This window comes from Camelus ferus, chromosome 2, assembly GCF_009834535.1.
Source record: "Camelus ferus isolate YT-003-E chromosome 2, BCGSAC_Cfer_1.0, whole genome shotgun sequence".
NCBI classification, from domain to species: domain Eukaryota; kingdom Metazoa; phylum Chordata; class Mammalia; order Artiodactyla; family Camelidae; genus Camelus; species Camelus ferus.
The window spans coordinates 17910206-17924112 of record NC_045697.1 but is presented as its reverse complement, the minus strand read 5'-3'; the positions used below and the strand labels follow the sequence as shown (position 1 = coordinate 17924112).

General features: G+C 34.6%; 1 protein-coding gene across 1 annotated transcript in view; it reads right to left on the bottom strand.

The window, feature by feature from the left end:
• Window positions 1–13907, bottom strand: part of PI4K2B (phosphatidylinositol 4-kinase type 2 beta) — a 35678-nt gene that overhangs the window by 11744 nt on the left and 10027 nt on the right. Inside the window, 7 exon segments of the mRNA XM_032495100.1 lie at window positions 228–287; window positions 858–991; window positions 6590–6689; window positions 8698–8759; window positions 10372–10525; window positions 12132–12263; window positions 12908–13108. Of these exon segments, the coding sequence (XP_032350991.1) occupies window positions 228–287; window positions 858–991; window positions 6590–6689; window positions 8698–8759; window positions 10372–10525; window positions 12132–12263; window positions 12908–13108 (843 nt within the window).

The window sequence follows — 13907 nt, the reverse complement described above, 5'->3', positions numbered from 1 at the left end:
CTAACTGAACAAGACACGAGAAGATAAAAAATATCTAATATAGAAGACAACAGAGAAAAAGAGTATTGAAATCAACTTCATCTCTAATCATGTGAGCTACTTTGGTTCAGAATAAAGGACAGTATTAGAGTTGCATTTTGGGTCACAGTGGAGAAAAAAACTTGACTACTGTTTCAAAGAGAGATTTTTTTTTCCTTAATGAACAAGACCTTAAAAAGGTGACCTACCTGACCCCTCATCACAGACATCTGCCTTTCAAAAGTGGCTTTGTCAAATCTTTTGTCAATCTATCATAAAAGGAAAGAAAACAGTATTATAATTCCAAAATTAAGATCTTTGAAAAAAAGTCTGAAAACAAAAGGACTCTTCAGCTTAGCACGTGAGGTCAGCAGAAAGCATTCCTAACAGATAAAATAACATGAAAAGATTATTTTTACTTAATGTATTTTTATACACCTCTAGAATGACAACAAATAGTTTATTTATACTCCAACTTGTTCCAGAACAGATCTAAAATTACTTTCCAGACAAAAAAGTTTAGGTTTTTTTTTGAGAGAATTAAATCATAGCAGGTCACCAAACGTGTATTATAATTTATAGAGCAATTCTGTAAAATTCAACTTTCAAAGAAAACAACTTCTCAAGTTTTAATGTAGTCTCATTTCAAAGAATACTCATAGTGTAATGCCACAAACATATGTTCCTATAAAGTAAAATTGCTAATTTCTTTGTTATATTGGGTTCCTACTGCAAGCAGTGATACCAGAAGCAATAAATTACAAATTAGCTCTATTAGGAAAATATCTCTTAAGATTTATTTAATTTTCTGCAAAAAGTAAAACTAAAAATTTATTTACCTTAAAAAGTTCATAAAGATCTTCACATAAATCTTGCACAAAGTTCATGTCAGAAATATATGGTAGAACCAAGTTTCTTATTTCTTCAGAAAAAGGAACTTTTGCTTGAGGAAGCCAAGCCCAGTGAAATGGATCTAATAAAAAAAAAAGTAGTCTTATAAGTGGGGGGAAATGGTTTATTTCGATCCACATTACCCTGTTTTTTTCCTACAATTCCTAGATTAAAAAAGAAAAAAAAGGAGAAAGGTTATCAGAGAGAACAATTATTCTTTGCCATCTAAATCATTCAGATTTCTAAGTTTGGATGGTTAATTCAGATAGTAAAATACAGTAAGGTATTAACTGAACTAGTTAGGTTTCTGAGTTTTAAACAGTAAACAGTTTTGATAATGAGTCTATCTCAAACAGCCCTATATCAAAAACTATATCTGAATCTCTGGTTTCTGTGTTTGGAAATTGAGAGGTACCCATAATTTATTCACATCCCCAGATCCCCAGATGACTGGTCTCCCTGCCTTTCCAGCCACAAATTATCAAGAACTGACCACTCATTTGTGTCTGTGTGTGTGTATGTTCCAAAATTTTAAATCATTAGTATGTAAATAGGGAAGTGGCTTTGAAGGGTAAAAGATCCATGACTCTGGGCTAACTTAGTTCTCTCCCAAGAAGACCATTAAATCTACACAGTGTCAGGACTACAAAGATTTATAAAGGAGTAGGATCTTCTAGACAGAATGCAGATTCAGATTCCTGCAAGAAAGTGTAAGGTTTCTGACAATATGATCACCCATAGAACTACAGTGGATACATCCAATGAGAACTTCCAGATTTGATGGCTTCTACCACTTAGAAAGCCCTGAGGGGAGAAAAAAATCTGCCTTTAGAGTCATTCCTTCTTAAGTCTCTTTTATCTATCTCTTTGAACACTGTGGGAAGTAGAGTCCATTCCAAAGAAAGCCTTTGCTCTGGGTTACATCTCCCTGAAGCTAAGAACAAGTTCCTTTTATCTTTCCCTGACCAATTACATAAAAGAAAAGCCTGTATGCTATGCCTGCCTCTGCTTCCAACTCCTATCCCTCAACTTTGACTATCACCTTTCAGACTCTCCCCTAAGACCACCGGTCTTCTCTCCGAAGGCCCATCGCAGTCCTCATGCTACCTAATGTCTCTGCAGCAACACACTGCTCTCTATCACCTCCCTCTGGGAAATTCTCTTCTATGTGGTTTTGGAGATATTGCTCTCAAAGTTCACTTTCTGTCTTTTAAGCCATTTCTCTCATTTCCTGACTTTTCCTCTGGTTTTCAACATTACCATTCCCTTACTCAGTCCTTTCTCGCCTTCATTTACTAAATGTTCACGAAACATTTATTGAGTACCTATGTACCTCACATTGCCCTAGTGATGTATTTGCTCACCATCATTTCCCCGGTGATAGCAAACACTGCATGGCTTCCACTTACCAAGGTGACATTTTAAAATGATATCCTTAATACCAATTCCTCTTTCAAGTTCCAAACCCTTAATCCCCAACTGTATGCTTGGTAAAAATTTCCAGATGTACTGTAGGCACCTTAAACTTGACACTTTTAAAATGCAATTTGCATATAGATTCCAAACTATTAGAGGAAAGAAATAAAAGAAAGACATTTCAAGTCAGCTCAATTAAAGACAAGAAAGGAAAAAAAGAAAAAAATGAAATTCATGGTAAATAGAAAAAAAAGATAGCAGGAAAAGTTCAAACACATCAGTAGTTTATTGAGACTTAAACCAGAGTTAAGTGTACCTATTAAAAGAATCTCAGAGAAGTATATAAATAAGAATTTCTGGTAAAGATGGCAGAGTAGTAGGACCACGAGTTCGCTTCTCCTCAAGACTACAACAAAACCACGACTGACTGCTAAACAACCATTGGAAAAAAAAAAAAACTGGAACCAAGCAAAACAGATCTTCTTCAACTGGAAACATAAAGAGAGAACCATAGTGGGATGGTCGGAGGGGTATGCTCGCGATATAATTGGGCTCCAAACTCCCCGGGTGGGTAACCCACAAGCTGAAGAATAATTAAGTTGCAGAGGCCCTCCCACAGGAGTGAGAGTTCTGAACCTCACATCAGGCTCCCCAGCCCAGGGTTCTGGCATTGGCAGAAGGAGGGGACCCCAGGACATCTGGTTTTGAAGGCCAGTGGGGCTCAACTCCAGGAACCCCATGGGTCTGGGGGAAACACTTCATTCTCTCGGGAAGCATACACAGAGTCTCGCGTGTGCCAGGTCCAAGGGCAGAGGCAGTGATTTCATAGGAACCTGGACCAGACCTGCCTGCTGGTTTTAGAGGGTCTCCTGGGGAGGTAGGGGATGGCTGCAGCTCACCCGGTGGACATAAAAGCTGGTGGCAGGCATCCCGGGAGTGTTCATCTACATGAGCTTTCTTGGAAGCTGACATCTTGATTGGATCATTCACACCAAGACCTAGCCCCACCCAACAGCCTATAAGCTTAAGGGCTGGGAAGCCTCAGATCAAACAATATACTGGGTGGGAACATAGCCCCACCTATCAGCAGACTTCCTGAGCCACAAACACTTCTAGACATAACCCTAGACACAGCCCTACCTACCTGAGGTCCAGGAACAAGCTTCACCCCACAGTGGGCAGGCACCAACACCTGCCAGGAAACCTGCATAAGCCTCTAGTCCAGCCTCATCCACCAGGGGCAGATGCCAGCAATGAGAAAATAATAATCACAAAGCCTGTGGAAGGAGTCCACTAACACAGGCCAGACTCTACCCTGGGACAGGCTGGACACTGGCCCTTGGGTGACAGAGAGAAGCATACTGCTGGGACACACAGGATGTATCCCACAGAGAGGCACCTCTCCAAAGTCGAGGAATGTAACTAACCTGCCTAAAAATACCAATAGAAAGGTAGACAACATGAGGTGGCAGAGGAATATCTCCCAGCCTGAGGCACAAGATAAAATCCCAGAGGAAGAAATCAGTGATGAGGAAATACGCAATTTACCTGAGAAATAGTTTAAAGTAATGATGGCGAAGATGTTCAGAGAACTCAAGGGAAGTATAGATGCGCAGAGTGAAGTTCTTAGCAAAGAGTTGGAAAATATAAAGAATATCCAAACAGAGTTGAAGAATGAAATCACTGAAATGAGTAACACAATAGAAGGAACCAAGACTAGACTAAATGAGGCAAAAGAATGGATCAGTGAGCTAGAAGACAGATTACTGGAAATCACTACTGCAGAACAGAAAAAAGAAAAAAGAATGAAAAGAAATGAGGATAGTTTAAGAGAACTCTGGGACAAGATGAAGCGCACTAATATTCACATTATAGGGGTCCCAGATAGAGAAGAGAGAGCGAATGGATCTGAGAAAATTTTTGAAGAGATAATGACCAAAAACTTCCCCAACTTGGGAAAGGAACCAGTCACCTAAGTCCAGGAAGCTCAGAGAGTTCCACACAGGATCAACCCAAACAGGAACATACCAAGGTACATAGTAATCAAATTGACAAAAATTAAGGATAAGGAGAAAATATTAAAATTAGCAAGAGAAAAGCAACAAATAACATACAAGGGAATTCCCATAAGGTTATCAGCTGATTTTTCAGCAGAAACTCTATAGGCCAGAAGAGGGTGGCACGATATATTTAAAATGATGAAAGGGAAAAACTTACAACTAAGAATCCAGCAAGGCTCTGGTTCAGATTTGATGGAGAAATCAAAAGCTTCAGATAAACAAAAGCTGAAAGATTTCAGCACCACCAAACCAGCTTTACAGCAAATGTTAAAGGAACTTCTCTAATCATCAAACCATAAGAAAAGGGAACAAAAATAAGAAAGAGAAAAAAAAAGACCTACAAATGATTGCTTTGGCAATTTGGGGTCTTTTATGGTTCCATATAAATTTTGGAATTGTTGCTTATAAAAAAAAAAAAAGAATCTCAGATTGGGTAAAAAAAAATCTCCAGCTAAGAGCTGTTCATTTGTAATACACTTAAAACAAAACGATGGAAGTTAAAAATGAAAGTATAGAACAAAACAGGTAAATGCTAATAAAAAAGAAATGAGGTATAGCAATGTTACAACAGATGAAATAAGAAAAGCAAAAAACATTGTAAGGGATAAAGTGGGATATATTCTACACTAATAAAAAGAACAAGCCACCAGCAAGATAAAATGTTGGGCCTTTATGTATGTGAAATACAAAGCAAAAAATGCACAGAAATGCCAGAAGAAATTGACATCACAATCACAATGACCTTTCACTGTCTCTCAAAAATTAACAGATCAAGTGGTCAAAAGTAAGTCAAGAATATGATTTGACTAACAACTAACAAGCTTTAATTAGTAGAGATACAGAACTTTGTGCCCAAACACATTCTTTTCAAATACAGTTCTCCAAATTGGCCATATATAAAATTACAAAAGAATTATTAACAAATTTCAAGAAGCAGAATTCATATAGTTACATTCACAGATTATAAAGCAATAAAACTTGAAAATAACAATGGATGGCTTTTTTTAAAATAAATCGACTGACCTAGAAATTTAAAACCAAACAAAATACTTCTAAATTATTCCTGTCAAAAAGAAAGTCTTAAAATATGAATATGTAAAAGTAGAACGATAGAGTAACACCTATTCAATCTGTGGTTTTGCAATGACACCTAGAAAAATATGCACAGGAAAACAAAACAGGATGAACACAATAGAAGAAAAGAATAATGATGGAAGACATAAATCAATGTAAGAGAAAAAGCAAATAAACAAACTGCAAACCTGATCAATAAAAGGCCAATTATCTGATAAAAGCAAAAACAAATTTTATAAATATATATACGGGCCGATTCTTTATAATAGACAAATCTTGGCAAGTCTATTGAAAAAAAAATCCACTCATAAACAGTAGGAATTTAAAAGAGACATAGTCATGAATACAGAGATTAGTTTACAAATCTATTACACATGTTTCAAACATACACAAAATTAAAAACAACTAGTATGAACTTCCATATTCTGAATAACCTAATTCAATTATTCCCAAAATTTTCACAAAACTTGTTTCATCTATTTCCATTTTCCCTCCACTTAAATATTTTAAGGCAAATTCCAGATATCATTTCATTTCACCCCTAAATATTTTATATGCACAGAGGGTATTTTTGAGGATATTTTTTTAATCATAAGAGAATTCTACAAAAAAACTTTATAGCCATAAATCACAACTCAAGATAACATGGGTAATTTTAAGTAACATAATAATGTCTAAAACTGACTCAAGAAGATGTAGAAAACCTGACCATTAACCATAAAAGAGACGGATAAGGCAGACACAGCACTACTCACTATTAGGAGGAGGTAGGCCTAAATTGTTTTAGAAGTGACTACTACCCAGAACATTAAAATAAAATTCTACCAAAATATTAAAATAGATCATTCCCATGTTACATACATTTAAAAACTGAAAAGCTATCAAACTTATTTACAAGACTAACACAAGCCCAAAAATTAAAACCATAGTCATCCAAAAATAAGGAAACAACACATGGCAAGACCCACAGAGTGCAGCGCACATCCCTAGTGCCTAGAATTGAGCCCTAACGAATAATTAGACTTCACTCGGTAACTTTCCCTCTGCTGTTTTGATATCTATAAATTTCACTCCCTTCTTGTTCTGGAAACGGGGTACCATAGAATCTAAGGAAGGTTCTAAATACTCACATGCTCTCCACTCATCAGGATGTTTAAAAGGAAATGCTAGACCATTATCAATTGCAGCTATTTTAATAAGCGATTCTTTATCATCAGTCCATTTTGTTTCCTAAAAGGGAGAAAAATAGTCTGTTGATAAAAAAAATTTTTATGAACATTTCTAAAAGATAAATTTACAATAATTACTGAGGTTTAAACAAATTTTATTTGAAGAGCCTATAAAAATTAAGTTGGCAGAAAGAATTTACCCTTTAAGGGAAGAAACTGTCTTCAGTAAAAATTTCATAATCACTTTTTTTAAAATTTGGTATTACACATTTATACAGTAATAGTTTTAAGTTTTTTCCTCTTTGGGGAAGAGGGTTTGGAATTACTAAGACAAAAAAATGCTGTTAGATGTATTTCTTAAGTGTATATTTGCAAAATGCTGGTATTTTTAAGATCTCAACAAAGTTACCTTATTAAAATCAAGTATTTCCTCAGGTCTCATAGAAATAATTAGTTCAAATACAAAATATTTCTAAATAAAACTCCCCAACAACCACAGCTAAATATAATAAGGTCCAGTAGAAGGAACCTCAAGATACTCTTGATTACAGGATGTAGGCCAATTCTAACCTCTAAATTCTTCTCAGAAACGAAGACCTCAGGAGTAAGAGAATTTTCACTCCTTCCTACTATCTATTCCTATTATCTAAAAACAGATGCTTGCCATTCTTAAGTCGCCTAGACAAAACAACAAAAGGTGAAAAAAATAATTTTTAAATTAAAAGTATTAGAGTGAAGGACCATGTGATATATGCCAGGATTGTTTCTGCTAGTTTATATCAAATATTTTATCTTACTGAAAATGTATAAAATACTTAGAGCAAAAGAACAAAGTTTTCAGTGAAGTCCAACTGCTTAAAATATACCAATAAAATATATTTAGGAACTATTATAAATGTGTATATTTTTATGTGTATTTTCAACCCATTTCTGCTGTAACTGCCTTTTATTTTTATTTCTATCTTTTTTTCTATTTACAACTTTATTGAGGTATAATTTACAGACAGTAAACTCTATATATTGAAGTATACAATCTGAGAAGCACTGACAGATGCGAAACCACCCAGAAGTTTCCTTGTGTCCCTTAGCAGTCCCCTCCCACCACAGGCAACCTGGCCGCTTTCTGTCACTAGGGATTAGTTTGCACTTTCTAGATTTTTGTATAAAAGGAATCAGATAGTATCTCCTCCCCTTTTGTATAGCTTCTTTCACTCAGCAGGATTTTGGGATTCATCCATGTTATCATGTGCATCAAGTTTGTTCTTTTTTTTATTGCTGAGTACTATGAATATGTAACTTTAAATTTATTTGATGAACACTGAAAACTACAAACTTTTTACAGGGATACAATAGCTTTAAATTATGAGAATACACAGATTGTAAACATGTCAGAAATTTTTCTTAATTGGTTAAAACTTTCTCAAATGTATAAACTGCTTTAACTAGTAAAATTATTCTGAAAGTATCTTTTATGTACATATCTGAAATTTGAACTTGGGGAGTCAAAGTTCATAGGAGTGAATGTAAAATCTATCATTTTGACACCGTTAAGGGTCTTTGAAGCCTATTATGTGTGTGAAAACCTGCTTCTTATAAACAGAAGTATATTTTTTTAAGTTCAGTGGATATGATTCACAGGTAAAGCACACATATTCCACTTTATTGGGTAATTCTGTCATAAGACTCAGAAAGAAGTGAATTAGCAAAATATAAACACTTTGGCAAAAAAATACTAGAAGCCTTTATTACATAAAAGCAAAATAAATCTGGTGGTTCTACAACAAATTTCCAAGCCCTAAAAAAGAACTGAGCTGATATCATTCTTCTATTCTAATACAACATACAAATTAAGGCTGCACAGAGATTTTAAAAATAGAATAAAAAATGCAATGTGAATAGGGGGAGGAAAGAAAAAAATGATAAAAACATCAAGAGAGATAAAAAACCAAGGATCTAAGTGAAGGAAACGAGGAAGTAGTGAAGAATAACTTAACTTGAAGGAATGTTTTACAGAAATTGATAGTGTGTGTGTATTCAGATACATACATATTAATTTAAAATTTCCTTACCTTAATTTCCTTTTCATGTTTCTGCTTTTCATATTTGATTAACCAATTGTCATTTCCCCTGTCTTTCAAAACAAACAAACAAAAAATCTGTTACTTCATTTTTTATGGACATCAAGCTTAATATTAAGGGAAAAAATCCAGTCACCTCTTTACTGTCAAGACCTTAACTTGTTTTTTGTAGCATGTTGACACATTAAAGGCTCCAATTTAACACATACAGATTAAGAAATACTCAATAAATGTTAGCTAACATTTATTGAGCATTTATTCTGTGCCAGACATTGTTTTAAGTGCTTAACATGTATTAATTCATTGAATTCTTATAACCACTTTGTGAGGTAGGTACAATTACTGTCAAGAACTATTAAGTCAAGGTAATTAAAAAGGATAACTTCTCTTCACCTTAGGAAGAAAAAGCATCTACCCCTATTACCAGGCAAATTTCCCAATGGGCTTTACCTAATATCTATATAGAAGTATTCTAGACTCTGCACCAATTTTTTGTTAATTGAAGTATAGTTGATTTATGATATTGTATTAGTTTTAGGGGTACAGCAAAGTGACTTGGTTATATAGACATATCTTTTTTCAGATTATTTTCCATTACAGGTTATTACAAGATATTAAAAATAATTCTCTGTGCTATATAGTAAATCCTTATTGCTTATCTATATTATGTATAGTAGTTTATATCTGTTAATCCCATATTCCTAATTTGCCCCTCCCCACTTCCCTCTCTCCTTGGGTAACTGTTAAGTATTTTTTTCTATGTCTGTGAGTCTGTTCCTTTTTTGTACATGGATTCATTTGTACTATTTTTTTAGATTCCATATCTAAATGATACCATGTAATATCTGTCTTTCTCTGACTGACTTCACTAAGTATATTCTCAGGTCCATTCAAGTTGCTGCAAATGACAGTATTTCACTCTTTTTCATGGCTGAGTAATACTCCATCAGACTCCACATTAATTTTAACATTAACCTAAGACTATATGATTTAAAAAGGTAAATCTAAAAAAGTATATAATGCTTTTTCAGTAACTAATATAAATGAAAAAATATTTCAACTAGTGTTTCTCAAACTTCAGAGTGCACCAGAATTACCTGGAGGACTTGTTAAGACACAAACTGCTGGCCCCACATTCAGTAGGTCTGGGGTGGGCATTTGTAACAAGTGCCCACATAATACTGACTCTGACTGTCCAAGGACCCACATTTGGGAATCATTGTTTTGGATTACCTATGTCATTGCTCCCTTCCAGCACAAAAAAAATTAAGAGTTTAATGTATTTATAGACTATATTAACAGTCATTTAATGTCAAAATAAGCATTTAAAATAATTTATACAATCAAGTTTTAATTATTCATATTATGCAGATAATATTTCCAATTTCCAGCAGGCTTTGTCCTGCTGCCAAGAAACTCCCCTCTAGGGACAGGAACTGACCACTAGCACCTGGACAGAAGCCTACTCTGAGTCAGAATCCCCATAACAGGATTCATTCTGCCCAGGAGAGTCAGTACTACATCTCTGTTTTTTCAAGCAGGTAAAGAAAAAGTGGCCTCAAATTACTGCAACAAAATTTTATGTCTTTGATTCGGATAAACAAGAGTTCAATATAGTTTAAAAGTTAACAAGATGTGAGTGAACAGATGAGAGAACTTCAGTACCTGTGTTCCTGATGATGTAATCCAAAATAACTAATCTTTCAAACTGAGACTGAAACTGTTTTCTAACATTCTCGGGCAAAGGGTCAGCTTCAAATTTCCTAAGCCAATATTCAGCCTCCTTGTAATCTTGAACAAATAACTGAAAGGAACCAATCTATAATGTTAAGAATTACAGTTAGAAAAAAAAACACACAAGAACAAACGGATTACTTTTTATATTTCTCAGCACTGTTATCACAAAATACTTTATTTAGACACAATAAGAAAATAGAAGTTAACACTAATTTAGATAAACCACATTTATCAGAAAAAGATTTCTATACCCTAATTTTACACAATCACATAAAGAATACATAGCAAATAAAAAATGCTCAATCTTAGACTTTCAAGGAGCATAGAAGCTATTTTAGGATAATTTAAAAAGAAAATACACATGTGCCCTCAAGCTGAGAATCTCAACAAGAATGTTATTTTCTAAAAATATTCATTAAAATTAATTTAATTATAAAGACCAAATTTTACACCTATCCTAGTTATTTAATAACAGTACAATGTTATCTTACTGAAGTAATACTTCAGGATTCTTTTTACAACATAAAATATAGAAAATAGTTTTATTTTTTAAAAAATTAATTCTTTAATCATAACCTCTATAGTGTTTTTTTTTAAAAGTCCTTTCCTTGAAGATATATCTGTTTTATAAGGCTTTCTATCACTAAAATGACTAGTTGTTAACATTAAACAATTTTTTAAAGAAGGAAATACAAATTTATACAGCACAGGACACACAGGTAATGAACGGGTAACCTAGCTAGCCTCATAAAAAATCACCACAAAGAAAATCTATCTCTTATCATAACACTTTACGTCCTTGTTGGCATGAAATTTTAATGATTTCCTAAATGTCTTCTCTAAAGCACTTATAATGAAGTTCTAGTACTCATAAGTACGGAAATAATATACTTCTTTAGTCACACTTATTTCAGTGTAGCTAAGGAGTAAGAGGCCTTGTAAATTTTTTCAAACTTCCTACTTACTTAGAGGACAATATTAAAGACAAGTTAGGTTAACTATGTATTCCTACTCAAATTCTTTTATATAGATAAATGTATAGCGACAACAACACAACAGAATTGAAGGTCAAATATATTTTTTTAAATAATAATACAGCCTAGATGTTTATCTAGAATGCTCTTCTCATTAACCCTCCCCATCCTTGCTTAGCTAGTTGCTAATCATCCCTTAAGTTTACTTTAAAGTGATAAGAAAAAACAAAATCTAATATGCAGTGAGTAAACTTAATTACTACCATTTACTATGTGCCAGGTACTATACGTACCAAGTACTTGTATAAATTTATTCATTTTATTCTTGCAACCCAAAGACGTAGTTCTTCTTATCTCTGTTTTATAGAAACTGGGGCTTGGAGAGTAAGGGACTTGCCCAAGGTCTCAGAGCTAACAGGTTTGGAGTAAAACCTAGTACTTTCAGACACTGCTTTATGAAGCCTTAGGAGCAACCTCTTCTTGGAAATTCCCTAGCCCTCCAAACTGGGTTAGACCACCCTCCTCTAACCTCTCTAAGCTCCCTGCACATGACCATCCTGACAGCTTTATCACTGCTTGCTACGATAAGCTCCTGAAGATGGAAAGACTGTTCTTACCAGTACGTCCACAGCCCACCACACAGTGCCTAGCATGCAGAACTCAGGTAACGTGTGATGAACTGCCCTGCAAGTAAAGCTCATCACAGTAACTCACCTTAGGAGGAAGTCCTATCCGATGAAATTTTCTACCGACTTTTGGCACTTTTTCTAAAGCATACTTTTTGCCTCTAGATTTTGCACGGTCAATTGCACTGTAGTTAAATGTCTCACTGACAAGCCAAACCACCTAGAAATGAACAGTTTAGAAAAGTGGCTATTAGAATTTGCATTATAGTATTTCTAGTCACATACACCATGGAACTCACTCTAGTGCTGTAAACTAGCAAAGTTTAATACTATACTAAATGCTCTGGAGAATCTAAAACAGAAAGGATAAGGGATTTTGCAAAGTTGCTTAAATAGCACACGTGTATTTCTCTCTCAGAGAGGCAGCCTAAAACTGACCAATGGAAGAAAGAAGCAAGTCTTGAAAGAAGCAAGTGGCATTAGGAACGAATATTTTGAGGCGATCTTCAAGTAAAAATGTATAAAGGCCAAACCAGAAAAAGATAGCAGTCTTCTGAGCATATTAGTTATCTCTACCTTCAACAGAATTTCTAGATCCTTGATTTTTTTTTTTTTTTCTGCTTTCTAAATGCTAATTCCCTCTCCTCTTTTCATTAGCATCACCTCAGCTCACACGAGCAAGAGATATTCCCCTGGACATTTTGTGGATCTATACTAGAATCAGCTTACTAGGCATTCTTGACTCTGGTTTACCAAAAAAAGGGATGCGACTTCAGACTCTGTCATTACAAATATTACTGAAGTGTTCACAGGGAAGGGAGCTGTAAATTAGAAGTACATGACTGAAAACAATTTCTCCTTTACCCTTGTTTTTGGTACAATGCCCAGGTGAAGCTTTTCATCCACGAGGGAGGCGCCAGCTTCGGAAAGGTATCCCTGATTAGGAAGCAGGCAGCCTCTGCCGAAGCAGCAAGGGCAGCACACCTTGTGAACATATTTGGTCCATTTCGGATTCAGCTGACCATAAGGCTCTTCCGATTTAGGTTTAAACACACCAATGATGTTCTATAGGGGAGAAAAGGGAGAAATTTTATTAGACTTTTAATATACAGAGATAATAATCCATAAAATGCATTCTGATCTTTTTCTACTTTTTTCTACCACAGATTTGGGCATAACCCTTAACTATTAAGAGGTTTAGTTCCAATTACAGTTTTACACTCATTCTCATTCATAACCTAAAATCAATAATCCTCTGGCCTAATGGTTTTCAAACTGTGCTCTGAGAAACCCTAGGGAAGGTGAGAGAAAAGGTGTGAGCAGGGCTCTAAGACCCCATGCCACTTAACCAGATCGACTCTGATTTTACCTGTTTTACGTTACTGGACTTCCTAGTTAAGAAAGGGTTCCACTGATTTTAAAATGTTTGAAAACCCACTGATCTAGGTCAAACAGTATTATTATTCAATATCTATTAAATATCTAAACTCTATGTTTATTTACTGTCTACTTTCCCCAGTAGATGTACATTCTAAAAGGGCAAGGACTTTCTTTGGTAGGGCTATATCCTGAGTACTCAGAACAGCAGCTTGTACACAGTAGGCATTCAAGTATTTGTTAAATGAGTAAATCCAATGACAAAAAGTCATCTCTAAAATACAGTCATAATGACAGAATCTAGGGACATCTATGTTGTCAGATTCTCCCACCCTAAATTTTTCCAGTTTTTTTTTTTTTATGAACTAATTTTAAATAAACTCCTCTTTAAAAAACTGCTCATGGATGTCTAAAGTCTATAATCTTTATTACTGATCTGATAAAATATATTCATATTAAGTTTAGAAGCTAAATTATCCTCAGACAA